Here is a 17,442-nt window from a genome sequence, read left to right as displayed (position 1 = left end):
AATCCTTTTTCTTCTTTAGTGCTTTTTAGTTGGCTTAGTACATAAAACATTGCAGGCATGTTTTTAATGGCTTGCTGTATGACATTCTGGTTATGTAAATAGTAAATTCTGTTTTAAAACTATTCAGTGGTTCTAACGGGGTTTTTCTTAAATATAGTTTTATATCATATTTAATGAGGAAGCTTTTTTTTAACCCTGCTAGAGCACGTAAAAATTAAAATGTCCTTTCAGGAAAGGATAATCTATTGCAGGCATTCTAGTAGTTTATTGGGGGGAAGAATAATGTTTTATGTGTCAAGATGCAGACAGGTTGTACCCTGTTTTCTTTGCAATATAAAAAGATGACCCAATGTAGTCTTCAAACTGGTTAGAGCCTACATTCTCCTTCAAAAAAAGGCAGCAGTTCCTTCTTCCTTCCCTCCCTGAAAAACAGCAGCAAAATCCCTCCATAGAACAGAGGAAGCCAATAAAATTGGGGGATATGGGAAAAAGTTGACTTCAAAATTTTTTAATAGATTTATTCAGAAGACAGAGGCCTTTCAACTGTTTGCATGGAGGTGGATGAGGGTTGTGGTTTTTTTTTTTTTGGTAGACAGAGAAGTTGTAGCAATGGGAAGAATTGTAGTTTAAAGACTGTCAGCAAGGATCTTAATTAAGCTGTGAGTTGCCATCTGTTGTAGTGGCCTCACTGGTATTTGATGGTCAGGGTTTCTGCCATTCATAGGAGAAGCCTAAGTAAATGTAGCTTGGACAGTGTGTCTACGTGCTGTGTTCCACAGCAGACCAGAGTGGGAGAGACGGTGTATTTGTTCCTAGCAAGTAGAGTAATGTCTGACTTGGTAATGTGTAAATACATTCTTTAGAAAATTGAAAAATTTCATATCGGCAAGGGTCTCAGGGATAGGTTTTCGGAGACTAGCAGCTCAAATTCTGAACCAGTTATAAACTTCATTTTTAATTGACATCTGTGTATATTATAGTAGGGAGGCACTTAAAGTTCACGTGATGAGTTGTGTGTGAGGGTGCCAACGTACAGGTTCGTGTTCATTGCTCAGATAAGTAGCATTGAGCTTCCTCTCTAGATGTCTTTACTTCCTTGTTGGCATGCATGGCCACAGATTTGTCATTTTATGCAGGTCTTCTTTTGAACAGGTTACAAGTGCGCAGTCATCACAAAGAGTAGTCTTCTGATAACAGCTTCTGACGTTTTTATCAATGAATGCAAATAAAATAGATGAGTTTGCCTGAGTAGAATCTTTATTCTCACAGCTGTACGATGAACTTCTTCATTGCTGTGCCTGCAGAGAAGACTCTGAAATACAGTGACTGTTTGCCACCTTCATAGTGCCGAAGAAATAGCCACAAGACTACTATGTCATCCTGTTGGCCTATTCATGGGTTTCCATTCATGTCTGTATTTCTGGGAAGCAGACAGTGTTTTCATACAATCCTGTAGAGGATAGGATGGCTTTAAGTAAAGAGATACTGGCACACATGTAGCATTTTCTTTGGTTTCTAAATTTTATGTGGACATTATAGGTCAGATTTCATTGGTACTTACAGGACTACTGTCTGAGAACATGGTGTCTGTAGCTGAAAGAGCTTTTTTTGTTTTAACTGATTGCCAGAGGTAAATCTGCAGTGATAACTGTACAGTTTATGGATGTTAGAAAAAGTGTCCAGAGGGAAATTGCACCTGACTCTGTTTTTATGTTTGTAGTAAGTTTGTCAATATTTTTCTTAGGCGTTTTGGGCAAAATAAGGTTAAGAGAGTCAGCAATTTCATGTGTAGATTTTGGTAAATATTCTGTCTTGCCTGAGGTGACACTCCTGCCATGGCATGTAGATCATTTCTTAGTAAAATTTGCAACAAGAGCATTTCAACCTGGATGCTTCATGTGCAGAAAAGAATCGTGTATGACAGATTTGCAATGGAAACTTATTAGACAGATATTTTATTTACAGATTTTCTCTAGGAAGGTGTTTAGTTAGCTACTAAATGTCTAGTACCAATTTAGTAGTACTAAATTTCTTCTACCAAAGATATATTTAAAAACAAAACAAAACACTAGTGTTTACTTTTTGCTTTTTATTGGCGTATGTCTTTGCTGTTTGTCTCTATTTTTATCTGACAGGATATATTTGTATATATCAGATTATTCATATGTTATTGCTGGTTAGGCCAAATGCAATGACTGGTTTAATGGAAGCAATTCAGTCGTTAGAAGAATGTGACCAAATACTTGAGTATAAAAAAAAAACACTGAAGTTTTCTGTATGTCTGCTTCACAGAGAAGGTGAAGCCAGACTTTTCTTTGAAGGGCATAGCAATTGGGTGAGACTCAAAGCTCTGAGTTGCAACAAACAGAATTTGGATTGGATATGGGGGGAAAAAATCACAGTGATGGTAGTCAAACATGGAAAGAGGGGCCTGGGCAACTTGGAGACTCCATCTTTGGAGCTACTTGAAACTAAATTGCTTGAAGCACTGAACCACCTGGTTCACCGTGACCCTGGTCTGAGTGGGGTTTGGGCCAAATGTCCTTTGGATGTCCAGTCTTAAATAATCCTAATCCATACCCACAGTTAATGGCAATTTAGAGAGACCATCCCAAAACTAAGCAGTACCTTACAGCACACTGGAGTAGTTTAGCAGCTCTTGGTAAGGGCCTTATTTCTTGACTTAAAGATGAAGGAAGTCCTTAAAAATTAGGACACTTTTCAGTTTAGAAACTGTTTCTTCTTGTCAGTTACAAAAAGATCATCCTCACAGAGCAGCTGTTTAAAGTCCATTATCAGGTAGTTTAACTCATTTGTCAGTGACTTTTACTTTAAACACCGTCCATTAATACAAATCATTATCACCACCACTGGGTAAGTCAAAAGCTTGTTAATAATAGGAGTCATTTGTCTACAGAAGGAGCTATGATTTTAACAAGGAATCACCTTGGAATTAAAGGTATCATCAAGGAATTGAACCTGGACAATAATACAGTCTCAACTATTATTAAGCTGTAATCTGTTTGGCCTAGTAATCAAGACCACAAATTGAACAAACATGAGAATATAACTACACTTTTGTACCGTAACTATTCAGATAACAAGTGAATGTAATCGTTCATGGCATATTTCACAAGAAGTAACAGCACTGGTGAATGTATTTTAGAGTAGGAGATGTGCCTCAGTGCCAGTGGGCAGTGATTAATTTCTGTATGAATTAAGATCTTCTACTGAAGCATTTTTACATGTAGTTCTTCAGTCTGTACTCACTTTTTGCATCACCCAAAAGCAAATACACTAATGGAAAGGCAGATGGTAGGTAGCAGAAGAAAGGGAAGAAAAATAAACAAAATTCTCAGACCTTCAGGTGTAATGGCACAAAGTCCACTTTGGAGAACTTTGAGTTATAATCCTGTTCTGCTGTCTCCAGTGTTGTTTTTGTCCCCCTGCAGTAATTTGATAGTCCAGTTAGAGCACAAATTCTATCTGTTTTGTATTTGTCAGTCATTTGGTCTGTCATTTAATGCAGACCCAGTGGACAGATCCAATTTTAGCCAAGCTGTTTCAAGACTTAAAAGAATCTGACTTCATGTATTGTTGCCATGTTTTCTGCATAATTTTGATGTTTCATTGCCTATTAAAATACTGCAGGGCTTTTTATTTTTGTTTCAGATTTGGAAACAGATTTCAAAAAGAAGGAGCTCACAGGCAGTAGCAAGAAACAGTGTTCCTCTGATGCCTGCCAGGGCAATCAAATAGAAAAGGTTTCTTACCAAAAAAAAAAAAAAGTAATGCAAAAGAAGTAGAGGATCTGATAATTCCAAGCAGTGCGCTGGAATCATTCTGACAATAAAGACTTTTATTGCACCCTCGTAGCGCCTGGGGTTTTAATTTAACACATCAATGAAAAGGCAGCATTTAAAAAAACAAACCAAAAACAAACCAACAACCCACCACCAGCAGCAGGACTTGCTTTTATTAGTGCAATCCGTAAGAAATTAGAACATTTAATGAGAAAATCGTTAACCATGAAAAAAATGGACCGACTTAACTTGAGGAGCTTAAGTAGTGAGACTTCAATTTAGTTTGTCAGCTACTGGTAATATAAATAAAGAGTGAGTTGATCACCTCTGGAGCAGTAGGCAATTTAGCACACTTTGTGTGATAGCTGCTGTTGGACAGAACCGCTATCTGCCTCCTTTTCTAGCAACTCACTAGAGTCAAAAGCTAGTGGGAGAATATCAAACGCTTCTTGTTTCACTCATCTCTTCAGAGGTGGTATCCTTCAGATCCAGTTCAGTTAGGCATTTAATAGAAAACAGTAAGCACTGGCTGTTATATCCATGATTATGGTAAGCATGGTGGAATACAGCTATTGCTTTGATGTTATTACATCTTCACTGTAAATTTAACCCTTTCATTGAAATAAGCATGTATTTCAAAGGATCTTTTTGGGCTATGTTTTTTAGAGTTGTAAAATATAACATTGCTCAGCCTTAGGATCCCAAATATTCTGGTTTTACTTTCTGTGAAAAAGTTAGGCCAGTGCTTTTCTCTTGGCTTTTAGGTTTGGAATTTTACCTTGGCTGTGCTTGAGTTTCTTCCCAGTATACCTAGCTTTTTCAAGGAGGCTGGAGTAATTGTCAGTAGCTTAGATACTGACAATTACCAAATTGAGTTGTTTGAGGCAGTATGGGTATGATTAACTCTCTTGATGTGTGCCAAGGTGGAATAGAAAGAGATGCAAATAACTTTATTTATTTATTTTGCCGAGGAATTGTGCATTCTTTGGTTTACTTATTTATTCCTCCTTGTCTTTCAGTGAGTCAGCAGCTGATAAACCGCATTGATCAGTTTCTGGAACATAAAAGTTCACAGTACTACATGAAAGGGATCAATTGTATCAGAGTTTTCAGAGAGGAGGCCATGAAGGTAATGTTAATATGTGAAAACCCTTTCAAATTGAAGATATGATGGGCCTATTTGCTATATTGAAAACGTGGTAATTTATTTCTACAGGAGAAGTAGATTAAAAAGATTTTAATCACTTATACTGTTTGAAAGTTTAGAAATATATTTCCATTTGTGTTTCTTTATTCCTAACTTGAATAAGGACTAGATTCTGTGGTGTTGTGCACTGTTGGTTTTGTTCTTTGAAACATAAAACCACAAGGCCTGTGGCCTGATGTTTATAAAAGAAAAATATGCTATTCTACAAATTTCTATTAAAACAAGTTTCAAAAAGCTACAGAGATTTCTAGTTCTGTTTTTTTGTGGCTCACTTTTCCTTAGAACACTTGGTTTTAGTAGAATTAAAATGTGTAATGACTTATGCTCACCATTTTAGATGACTTCATGAAGAATTAATATTTGTAGCTACTTCCTTATTTTCTTGTAATCGTTGCTGTTACTTTTTCAGCTGTCCAAGGTGCGGTGCTTTAATGATTTTCTGCAGGCCCTGAAATCAAAGGTGGAAGACAAAGCCTTAGTTGATTTCTGGGAGATTGTGGTACAAGGTATGATGGCATTTCACTTTTTAGAGTATTTCTACTTTTAATATTCATTATGTAGGAGAAAACCTTATGTTAGCAATGGGACAATTAAACTAAAGCTAGAGCAGCATTTTGATCCAGGTCATTCCTTCAGCTTGTGTAAAAGGAAAAAATCTAAACAACCACAACAGCAACAACCCTTGCTTTCACATTACAGCTTCCTTTTTTTGTACTAATAGTTTCCTGCCAGTAAGATTTCGTGATGTCTTGCCAAGTCTTGTTGAAATGGTAAACGAGTTGTGTAAGAAAAGAGACAAATTAAATGTTACAAGGTAAGGAGAACAAGATAGGATTTCAGGTGAATTTTAAGATAAATGAAAAAACTTGTGCAGCTTATATATAAAAAGATTCTTCCAAATTAAGCCTCAAAAAAGGCATGAATAACATTGAAATATGTCACTGATCGTTTTGTATTTAAGCAACTTGAAGAACGGAATATGTGGTAATATGACACCTACCTATGATTAAACTGGGAGATACAGGGCAATGCAATTCCAAAAGAGCTTCAGAGACTACGCAAGTGATAAATAAAGGAACATTTTCACAAATATGAAACGTGGTGGGCTATAAAAAACATCTTTTACATCATACTCTTGTTTTTAATTGGAATCAGTGCTAGGAAAATCTGTTAAATGCCCAACTGTGTATTTAAGGGTGCATGCTATAAAAATGCAATTATATGCTTTTATATAGCACCTTTCAAAATGAAGGACTTCAGACTGTGTTTAATGCCTGCTTTATCCAGCTGTTTCAAAATATAGAATGGGAATTTGTTTATTAACCAAAACCAACAGCACAAGGCAACTCTCAAAGGCTATTGTAGGGTACTGTCTCTGAACAAATCTGAAGAGGAAAAAAAAAAACACACAAAAAACCCTTTGGAAGTAGGAATCTTGGATCTTTGAAAGTCGTGCTTAGAGTACTGTTTTAATATTTGTAGTTGGTTCAAACCAGAGTTTTCAACAAACTGGACTATATTTCTGAGAAAATAATTTACAAATACAAACAGGGATCATATTTTCATCCAAAATAGATTATCTTCTGAGAAGATGATAAAATCATGGTGCTTTATGCATAATCCAACTAGCTGGTCTTGCTGAGTAGCTGAAATTGCTTTTCATTTGCTGCTACCAAAAGCAGAAGTCCTGTTTTCCCTGCTTCTTGTGACATAACACATGCCCTTTTTTTCCACCAAATGTGGCATTGGGCCTTGTTATGAGCCACTGCAATCACCAAGAGGATGGATGTGAGTTAATGAGTTAGTGATTCTTGGAGCAGAAGCAAGGCAGATCTATTTGATAAGCTCACTCATCTCGTGAAACCCTGCTGTGTAGCTCTGTGGGCATGTTAAGGTGGCATTAAACTTGTGATGCTGCTGAAACCTTTCTGAACCTACTGTTCTTTCTTCTCACACCCACAGATTCTTAATTCGGCAGCAAGCGTTTGTGTAGCCAAGTGATGGCTAGATTGGGAAAATAATTGGGGGGAAAAGTAATTGAGTGTTTCTCTTTTGTTTTTGTGGGTTACTGCACAGGATGGTGGTGCAAACACAACCAAGGGCAGGACCAGCACTTTGGTGTAGTCATACTGTAGAACCACAGCATCAGTGTTTGTATGGTAGGAGTTAATTTTTGTAAGGCTGTTAAGGACTGAAGAGCATGCTGTGAATGACTAAAAGTGTAATTTCTGATAGATTTTCAGCATTTCATCTGTGATCTATGATTTCAGTGTCTCATTAGTTTGATTGTCATAATATTAACAGTTTTCTAAATGGATACTTCCACAAGCTTATGAATATTCTCATTAACTTATTTTTATATCATAGTTGACTCATTTATGCAAGTCACATCTTCCTTTCAGCAATATTTTTTTATTTTTGGTGGTGGTGATGATGACACATTGAGAAGTTGGAATTTGGAGGACTTATTTCATTTCTAACGTTAAGTCTGTTTTTGGGAAGCCTTCTAATGATACTTCTATATCTTTTATTTTTTTAGACAGAATTTCTTTGATCACTAAAGATGAAGCAGAGGGAAGTTCTGTGACTAGTGAAGAAGCTGAAAAGGTATCATTTTTTAATGAGCATCTATTTGTGTAGAGCTCTTGCTGTGGAACAGAAAATTCTTTATGATGTGTATAAATCTTTAGGTGAATGAAATAGGATCCTTATGAAGGAATAATATTGTCCTTTTGCTGTAGAATTAATAATGCCCCATTCCAGAGCAAAAATAATTCCCTAGCATGTGCTACAGCATTATATTTTAATTGGTCTTTAGAAAGTAGCATGTATTGACATCATTATCTGAAAATATCCTCTCTGAAGAACAGGAATTTCAGGAGCTCAGTTTAATGGAACAGCAATAAATTTTATATGCAAGATTGCTATTTGAACTTTGTATAAAGAGCTGTGATCTTGTTGTTAACATGCTAGTTCAAAAATCAGGATACTTTTTTGGTCTAAAAGCTTTGCTAACTCTAGCAATATAAAGCTGTCATAGCTCGTTTTCATCATATATGCAGTGAAAGCAGTAATTTCTACTTTATTGAGGTCTTGTGGATTGGACACCATAGATTATGCTAGTACTATTGGTCATCATATTGGCTCCTTTCAGAAAAAGAAATCTGGGGTATTTGCAGGTATTCTTCCTACAGGAATAAAGCACTTTAGTAACTGCAGTGATGAATGAAGCATGCTACAGTTACAAAGGAGTGAATTATAAAGGACAGAATGGTGCCTGTTTGAAAGAAGATATAATTCAGGTTTGCTGTCAGAAATTGTGTTTGCATAGAGAGGATAAGACGGGCATTTTTGTATCAGGCTGCTGCTTGCCATATGACTTTGAAGAGTTTAGAAGAAGGAAGGTCTCTGTATTACAGACCCCTCAAGGTAAACGTAGGTAAAATTGCTCTACTTTGCAAAGAAGCAGCTTTGCTAAAAGATGCCATATTGATTTTTACAACTTCTGGGCCTTACATTAGCAATAACAAGAAGGGGGTTGAAGTAGGTTCTCCATGAATGAATTAATGAGTAGGCAAGAAGTTTTATTTTAGAAACTGTTTTTTAATCTGTAACAATTTATCTCAAGGTAAAGAAGACAAGTGAAAATCTAAACAAGCTCCTAAGAGCTTGTTTATCTAAACTCGTGTACAGAGGGCAAATGACAGTGACTTTTTGTTGTACACATGAAGGACCTACTGGTTGTTTCTCATCATGCATAACTGTATAGAACAATCTTTTGTTCTTTAAAACCAGCAGTTTTAAAGAATATCAGGTTTTGTTACATATTCTGAGTGCTATGAATTTACTTTGAAACTTCACAAGACCATTTGTTTCTTGAACTTCACTTTTTAGTCTGAAACTGTCGTTGCTGTTCAAAATGTGATAAAGCTGCATGAAATAGCCTCTATTCCTTAAGGAAATCTCTACTAGCCATAAAGACCTTACAGAGCACAGATCCACAGATCTCTGAACTATGATCTTATGGTGGCTGAGAAATACTGTGTCTGCATAGGAATGCAGCAAAAATTATGAAGAGTAGCAAGGAACAGAGTTACAGCGGTCAGGCTAAGGTGGAACAAAACACTGTAGACTGACTTTAGAAGGACTTTTTAACATCATCCTGCAGTCAGCCAGGTGTTGCAATAAAGGAAGAAATTCTTTTGTGATTGATTGAAGGTCTTGTGACAGCCATAACTTCCCTTTAAAGTAAGGGAATAACAAAGACTGCATGGAATCAGCTCTGGGCTGCTGAGAGTGCAAGAGTTGGCTAATGTGACAGATAACCTTGCATTTCAGAATAAATGGCTTGCATCCCTCTGCTTAACTAGGCTGTTGGCAGTCCCAGTTATTTACTAGATAACCTCCCCACTCTCCAGAGCCAAAACCAGAACCCTTAAGGAACTGTCATTTTCTGTCAAGGGTTTGTTTGACTTTTAACATACGAAACTGGAAGACTGCGTGTTGTTGGAATAAGATCTAGAGAGATTGAAATTTTGTCTTCGGTTTGTGACGCTGATATAAAATCTAGTCTTGGTCCAGTTAAACTGTGCTGCAAGTTTCCTGTGGTGTGTGAAGGCAGCATTTTCCTAGATCTATAGCAGATTGCTAAAAAGGTTCATTTGTTTTCTATAATGAAGGCCATACCCTTCGTTAAAGGGTTATACTGGATCTTTTAAAATATCACATATAAGATTCAATTTTTCTTCACCTCTGTAATAGGCCAAATGCTCATAATTGCAAGTGTGTAGGTCCAGGGATTGGCTGTCAGTGTGGTCTTGTGTGACACAGAAGCCTTGAAGCCTTTTCTCTTATGTGAAGATCACTAGCTGGTAGCTTTTTCAGGACTGTTTTGGATATAAGATTCATAGTTCATAGAATTTGAAGGGGTAAGAAAAACTTTACAGGCTGTTTATTAGAGAGGCAACGTAAAAAATTCTTTTTTTTGTTTTGGTTGAGCTAGGTTATCCATGCATGTTTTCCTTTCTTCCTATCATTGAGAAAAATTGTTCTGTGTAGGCTTTTTTTTTAACCCTGTAATAGTAGCACACTCTTTTTAGAGTGTAAGGATGATAGGTCAAAAAAAGCAGCAATGTCAAGTGCTTTTGGTGATTAATTTGGGGAAGATAATGGATTTCAACACAACTAGTACATACAGTCTGTTTTTGTGTTAATGCAAAACAGAGTTTGTAAAAAAAAAAAAAGTTTTGAATATATAGAATTTGATGGAAACTGCAGGTTACAAATTTTCATCCTACATTCCTTTAGCTTTTGACTTTCTTTACCTAATTTAGTGCTAGAAAGCTAATTTTGAAAGCTTCAAAAATGTGCTACTTTTGGAAATATCATTTGACTCTTAACTGTGTAAAATGAAATTTGGTTTGGCACAAAATGCCTTTCAGAGCTGACAATGTCATTAGCTTTTAGTTTCATAATGCGTGCTTTGTATTACGACTAGATTGAGAACTTTTCCAGCAAAAAAGATAGACAAGCGTGCGACAACTTAAAATTCTGATTTGTTCCGTCCCTGTTACTGCAGCTACAAAATTTGTAAGATAAGATGAAGTTAACATTAAAACATGAGTGGTGTCTGTGCAGCAAGTCTTCTGCAGTGCTCTAGATTATTGCTCTTCAGGATGTAGAAAAGATTTGACCTTTGACTAATGAGACAACTAGGCAGACGTTGTCTACATCCTTTATCTTTGGTGTTAACCAAATGCAATATATTTGCTTTTGCTATTTTATGTTATATTTGGTTCTTTCCTACAACATTAATTTATTGATATTCTACCTAGTAGAGGGAGCTGGAGAGAATGCCTTTTCCAGTGATTCAAATTGCGAACTCAGACATTAAAACATCGGATCACATCTTGATACGGTGGGAGAATGCAGCAGGCAGCTTCTCGGTGTTTTACCCCATGTCTAAAGCTGACACTGTTCTAGAGCAGGATCAGCACCGTTCAAGTAAAATAACGTTTAAGCTTTTTACAGTCCAAGTACATTGTCTTGGAGATGGGGAGCACTGATAGGGATCCCATGGCCTTTTACATGACCTCCATGTCTGTAAAAGTTAAGTCCACAGATAAACAGTAATTCGCTTTCAGAAACCAGTTGTTTCCACAAAAAAGAAAAATGTTACCTGAACTCAAAACCGAAAACCGATATTCATAATCTGTTTAATATCATTATTTTCTAACCAGAAATTTTCTAATTTCTATCCTGCTAAAGAGACTATAACTAAAACTTGTGGACAACTGGACACTTTTCAAGAGTCACGTATTTGTATTTTTTCTACTATTATAACTAAGTTACTATTTTTTTTACTGTTAGGTTAAAATAAAAATAATTCGTAGGTGGTTGTACTCCAGATATTGTCTGTATGTTTGATTTCAGTAGTTACAGTATCTAAGCAAGTTAGCTTTATCTTCTGTTTATTGATGCTGTGCTTTAAATGAAGGGCATATGGTGTGTTTGTATCAGCAGCTACTGCAAAAGAATTTTACATAATGACTGTTCTATTTTTAAAGACCAGCATTCGAACCATCTTGCATGTTTGAGAGTGTTTTTTTAATTCATGTCTTTGTTCATCTAATAAATGTTCATTGTATTAAGTGAAAAGCTTCTACTGAGTTCCACACAGAACTAGATTGTCATACTTAAGATCTTTACTAAACAAGATGTTAGTCAACTTACATATGTATTAATATTAATAGGGACATTTTTTTTGTCCCTGTCCTCTGGCAGCTTGTAGCTACTCATGATATTACCTTTAAAATTACCTTTTTAAGAACATAAAAATGGCCATACCCTGATGAACAAAATTTCCATCTAGCCCATGGCTCCAGCCACTGACATCTCAAGTACTTCCTGTGCTTGAGGCTGTTTCTTTGGGCTTCAGAGTGTTTCTCTTCCATGAACTTTCCCCATCTCCTCTGAGACTAAGTACTAATATTTGCAGCATCCTTATTAAGTGGCATTCTGCAGCTTAACTGTGCGTTGTCTGAAGAACCACATTCTTTGTCAATTTTTTTAACAATCTGCTATAAAATCATTTAAAAGCAAGGCTTAGGAAATTCCCTGTATTTTTGTGTGGTTTTGGAGGGTGGAAACCGGAATGGACTTCTTGATGATTTTTCATTAACAGCCAGATTAGTTTTGATATGCAAAGGACAAGTTCTGTTCATTTGACATTGAGTCAGAGTTTCGTCAGTAAAATGTAAGAAAACTTGTATTTTCAGTTCTTGGCTCCGAAAGAAAAGAAAAATGAACCTCTGCCTGCTACAGATGAAGGTGGTGACGTTGATGACTTGGTGAGTACAATAAAGACATGATGTGGTTGTAGAATTCAGTTGTAGCTGAAAGTTGCAGTAAGAGCTTCTTAAAGCAGTAGATCACGTCTTAGAAAACACCTAAGGAACTGAGTCAGAAAAGAGCCATGTGAAATGATTTGTTCGCTATTGTAAAACACAACCAGATGTGTAATTTTATGGTGGCAAATAGAATGCTGTATAGTAACATGGGTGTTTACATAGACTAGTCCTGTCCTCTTGTGTATTTCAAAGAGCCAGTGAGGCTGCGTGTTTGATAGCAGATTATTATAATTTACTGCAATAGCATTTAACAAAGCTTGTAGATCTAGAACAGCTATTTATGTGGGTTGAAACCTAAAAGTCATTTAAAATTAAAAGATGCTTTAATCTTCTCAATTAACCTTCTTTTATACTAACTTGCTTAAATTCAAGAATTTCAAGAGTTTATTAAAAAACATTTTAGCCATTTCTTTACAGGCTGAGTCATTACAAATCTGTCTCCAAAGCTTAAATTTATGGTGTAGACAGTTCCAATGAAGTTTCAATAGCAGGCATATTTTTACTTTTGGGCTGTACTTTTTTTTTTAAGTCTCCAAATTGCACATATGATTATGCGAAGATGAGATTTAAGGTTTGTTTTTGTACTTTATAACAGTTTAGTATTAAGTTCCATGTAGTCCACTTATGTTGGATTTCTTATTTCTTATGTTGGAATCCTTATAAGGATTTCTGAATTTGCTTTATTTTATAAGCACTAAACACAAGAAATTACTTGAATTCAATACCTTTTCTTCTAAATCTGTTGCTTCTGTTTGCAGCTGGACATGATGTGACTGCATGATACACTGGGATTGAATAAGCCAAGTTATGGAAGAGAGCTCCCTGTAAGATGGCGCACAAATAGGATGCTAATGAGAAGACTGTATATCCCTCTTTATTTTCTCAAATGAGAGAGCAGAAGTCCAAAACATTTTCAGTTGGTATAAATGTCATCTGACTTCTTAAAACTAGAACAGAGGATTGATATCTTTAAGGGGTCTCTCTTTTTTTCTTTAGCACAGCGAATCTGGTTTATCCGTGGAACTGCTTCCAGTTAAACACTGCTAAATTTAATGAGAGCCTGTGTTTGTGCCTGAAATTCTTGTTATATTCCCTGAGAAGGAAGACATAAATGTCACAGTGAGGTTACCAGGTAATATAGAATCTTTAGTGGATGTAACTCCATAGCATTATTGTTGCAGAAGGAGAAAGGTTGTATTTCCATGCTTTTTCCCTGCAGAGAAAAAAAATGGGGGGGAGGGTTTATTGAAAAAATTCTAGGCAAGGGATTCACAAAGTAATGGTTTGAAATGAACAGCAGAGTCTAAAACATACAACAGAGCCAAGTGTACTGATCTTGTGACGCTGTACCCAAATCAACAACTGCGGTCATCTTTCTGTGCTCCCAAGTTCTCTTTCATGTCAGCTCAACAGCAGAGTTAAATATCCTCAAAATTATTATTTTTTTAAAGGCTTTTACCTGTGATTACTGTAGTACTCCTGGTGCTAAAAGGATAAAAGTCTTGGTTATATGCCTATTTAATACAATGCTGGTAATGCAGAGCAGAGGAATACGTGAAAGCTGTACACTGACACTTGTGATAGATACCTGATGATAGTTAACGTTGGTAGCCGAAATGGTGTATCTTCTACACAAAGCAATCCAGAGTTGTCAAATACTGCTTAGAAAGAGATACTCAAATTTGATTTACAGATCTGAAGAGAAACTAATGACAGCTTCACAGATGCTTGTTACAGCCAGATTAATTCCTTTAAAAACTGTTCTTTGTTATTGCAAATGTATAAATATACTGTGCAAAGTGGTGGTAGCATCATAAAAAAAAATCATGAGCTAAATTAAAAGATGTTTTGGAATATCTGCCCTTTATACTGAACAGCTCCTGTGTGTGAAACAGCAATTGCCTTTCCCTACATCTCCCTACGCAGAGACCTGCTCTCTCCTTTCTTTTGTCTTACCTTGATTGAGTTCATGCAGACTTGGAAGAGATCTCTCAAGTGCAGAAGGCAGGCAGTAGGTAATGTTTCCAGGCCTTTAGATCATTTGTGTCATGCAAAGTTATTTTTCTGAATTGTAAATAAGAAATTGTTGGTAACTCCGTGGTTTTGACAGTCTATTTTTAGGCTGATTTATGGAGTGTAACACTGTTGTTTTTTTAATTTTCTTAATTAGTTTGATTAATAAAATACTTAATGGATTGCTTTTGTTTTCTTTGTAACCATGTTTGCTAAAGTCAGATGTCTCACCTAGGTACTGCATAGGTAATCTACTGAAAAACCCTTTTCCAGGCATACAGTGAAAACATTGAACATTGAAAGCCTTCCACAGAAGTTGAGTGTAATTACTTTTTCTATATTTTACAAACGTGAAACTTCACAACACCCCAATAAAATCATTTTTATTATTTTGCAGAGAGAAGTCTTGGTCAGGACCAGACAAGACGTAGACTTACTTTGCAAATCAAAATCAGGATTACAGCTTTCAGTTTCTTCTGAACTAGTTGGCCACATTTTTAGAGTGTATTGTTTCTGTCAAGCAATAAACATTTAGGAGTGCGCAGAGTATTTCATATGTCTTCTCAATGCCTATAAAGCACATTTAGGCTCAGTATAGTAACTGAGTTGATAGGACTGAAGAGGGCAATGGGAGTGTGAATTGTAGTTAAATTAAGTGAAAGTGAATTCTCAGAAGGCAAGCAAAATATCTTTAATTCTGCCCAGCCTTCCAGGCATCAGTCATCAGAAACTTGTGATATGCATTAGTGAGAGTTTATCAGATAGCAACCTTATTTTATACTTGCTCTGTGCCAAAGAATCAGCTTTCAACTGAAAAAGTTAAATGACTGGAAGAGATCTTTCACTCAGTCTACACTCACATTTTCAGTTATGAATTCTGACATAGTTACTTACCATTTTACACTGAAGATGCTCATTCTGAGTTACAATACTGACCAGTCTTCAAAACTTCAAAAGCAATAGAGCTGTTAGTCATCCACTTCAAAACCAAACATGCAGAAAACACCATGCAAATCTCTTGCAAGCAGTGTGACATTCCCTGTCCTGTACTTCATAGCTGTAGGAATTACCAAGGCGTCTTTCGAAAAAAGAGATAATGGCTGTGACTTCTGTTTTATGTTACTGAATTATTTTTTTAGTGGAAGGAGTACTCCTGGAAAGTTCTTCTAGTAATAATAATATGGGACAATAACCTTGGTTAGCTTTTTTTTTGCCGAAAGATCAGAGCTTGTGATTGTGTTGTTTGTGTCTTTGTTATCTACCACTCCGATATTACTTTAACTTAATGGACAGTATCAGTCAGCTTCGACGGAAAGGCAGTGATTTCAGTATTATATAACTAAAAACGGTTTTATGAAAGTTAATGCTATGAAGAGGTGGAAGGGAAAGGAATGAAATTCTCAGCCTTTATTCCCTTACTCCCTGTTTGGCTGGCCTTACAGCTGAGAGTATCAGCTAGCAGGCTAATCATCGCGTTGCATCAGCAGTATCATGTGTTGCCTACTCTGCAGGTCCTCTCCTCCTCCTTTTCCCCAATTAGATGAGGAACTTGGACTAGAAAAGATATTTTGCAGGGTGGACTTTGGGAAGTGGAAAGTATTCAGAGGTATTAAACCAGGAGGTGTAACGAGTATGGGAGGGAGCTGGGGGTGCAGCCTAGAACTGTGAATACAGAAAGGACAAGAGAGTGTTTTGGGGAGCCACAGAGGCAGAGCGAGGCTCTTCCAGTAGCAGTGTAGGAGGAATGGGGCATCAATCTGCTAGCAACCAGCCTTATATTAGTTCTGCTGTTAATGAAACAGGTTGCTCTCTCACTGAGGAGTGGGGTCTGCTGACTCTGTAAGGCACTTCTCAAGTCTTGCTTTCTTTATTCAATGCTCAGAAATCCATTTTGTACTCATAGACAGTTGTGAAAATTTCACAAAAAAAAATATGACATGCTATCAAAGCACCTCTGATGGGAGGAGATCCTATACTACTGCACTGTGGTCACTTGCAGGGGTAGATTTTCTTCTTGATGACTTCTGTGATGCTTTGGTTTTGACAGAATGGTCTCTTCGGTGTTTGGGCAGATTTTTTGGAATTAGATAATTAGGAAGGAAATTCACAGTTGTCTGTGGGAGACTGGAGAAGTTATTCAGGCTGTGAATTCTTTAGCCAGGGCCCATCTTTACATTTTACATTTGCGATAGTAGATCGTGCTTTTGCCTGAGACTGGGGGACTATTGCAAGTCAGATAATATAATGGGCTCAGCTGGGTTGGGAGCAGTTTGGAAAGAGGAAGACTGGGGTGGTATTTTCTTAAGCTGACAAATATACCAGTGGATATTCCCATTGTGCCTATAAGCAATGTGGGGTTTTAGATTCTTTTTTTTTTTTTTTTCCTAGGCTGTTTGTGTGTGACAGAGGAAAACTCATTTCCACCATGCTTTCAGCTTTGATTCCTTTCCACTTTATTCTTCATTTCTTCTTCTCTTGGTACCAGTACAGCATAAGACGTGGAACGCAGTGTATAGCAACATGAACCAGAATAAATATCAGTCATCAAAAATCTCCAAGTTCATCCTGCTTTTGACATTCAGGTTAAAAAGATGATTAAAATACCCAAATTCTCAGCACTGGCAGGGGGCTGTAGGGCCCCATCTAGGCCTGCGTTTCTAAATTCTTTGAAGAACTACTGCCTAGAAAAGAGCGGTTGTCTTTGTAAGCCCCACCAATGGCAAGGTGCTGGTCAGTGAAGATACTGACTTCTGCAAGAGGTTGCTTGTCCTTTTAGATGGTGTTTATGTATGTGCATTTCTGTGCACTGTTTGAAAGGCCAGGTTTTCCCTCGGGTGAGCTAAATGTCCTGCCAAGCAGCTTTGGGAGAAGCTCTGTATAAGCTCGGGCTATTTTTTTTTTTTTTGTAGCTATTGAACCTGAAACTTTAGAGGAATAGATTACCGTATAATAAGAAAAATAAAGAAAACCAAAATAGCTGAAATTTTCTTTTGTAATACTGTCATAGTCA

General features: G+C 36.6%; 1 protein-coding gene across 9 annotated transcripts in view; it reads left to right on the top strand.

Moving 5' to 3' along the window:
* Positions 1-16,369, top strand: part of XRCC5 (X-ray repair cross complementing 5) — a 49,476-nt gene extending 33,107 nt beyond the window's left edge. For 5 of the 9 annotated variants that reach the window (XM_083840958.1, XM_083840962.1, XM_083840963.1 and 2 more), the window contains 4 exons: positions 4,823-4,932; positions 5,420-5,516; positions 7,550-7,617; positions 12,288-12,395. In XM_083840958.1, the coding sequence (XP_083697084.1) occupies positions 4,823-4,932; positions 5,420-5,516; positions 7,550-7,617; positions 12,288-12,380 (368 nt within the window). In that variant the 3' untranslated portion in view covers positions 12,381-12,395. Of the gene's footprint in view, positions 1-4,822; positions 4,933-5,419; positions 5,517-7,549; positions 7,618-12,287; positions 12,396-13,177; positions 14,616-14,667; positions 14,755-14,829 lie in introns of those variants that run through there. The other 4 variants (XM_083840959.1, XM_083840961.1, XR_014585810.1 and 1 more) reach the window with 3 other exon arrangements.
* Positions 16,370-17,442: the final 1,073 nt, after the last annotated feature.

Source organism: Anser anser (genome assembly GCF_964211835.1).
Source record: "Anser anser genome assembly, chromosome: 6".
NCBI lineage: Eukaryota > Metazoa > Chordata > Aves > Anseriformes > Anatidae > Anser > Anser anser.
This window is presented reverse-complemented; position numbering and strand designations above follow the sequence as displayed.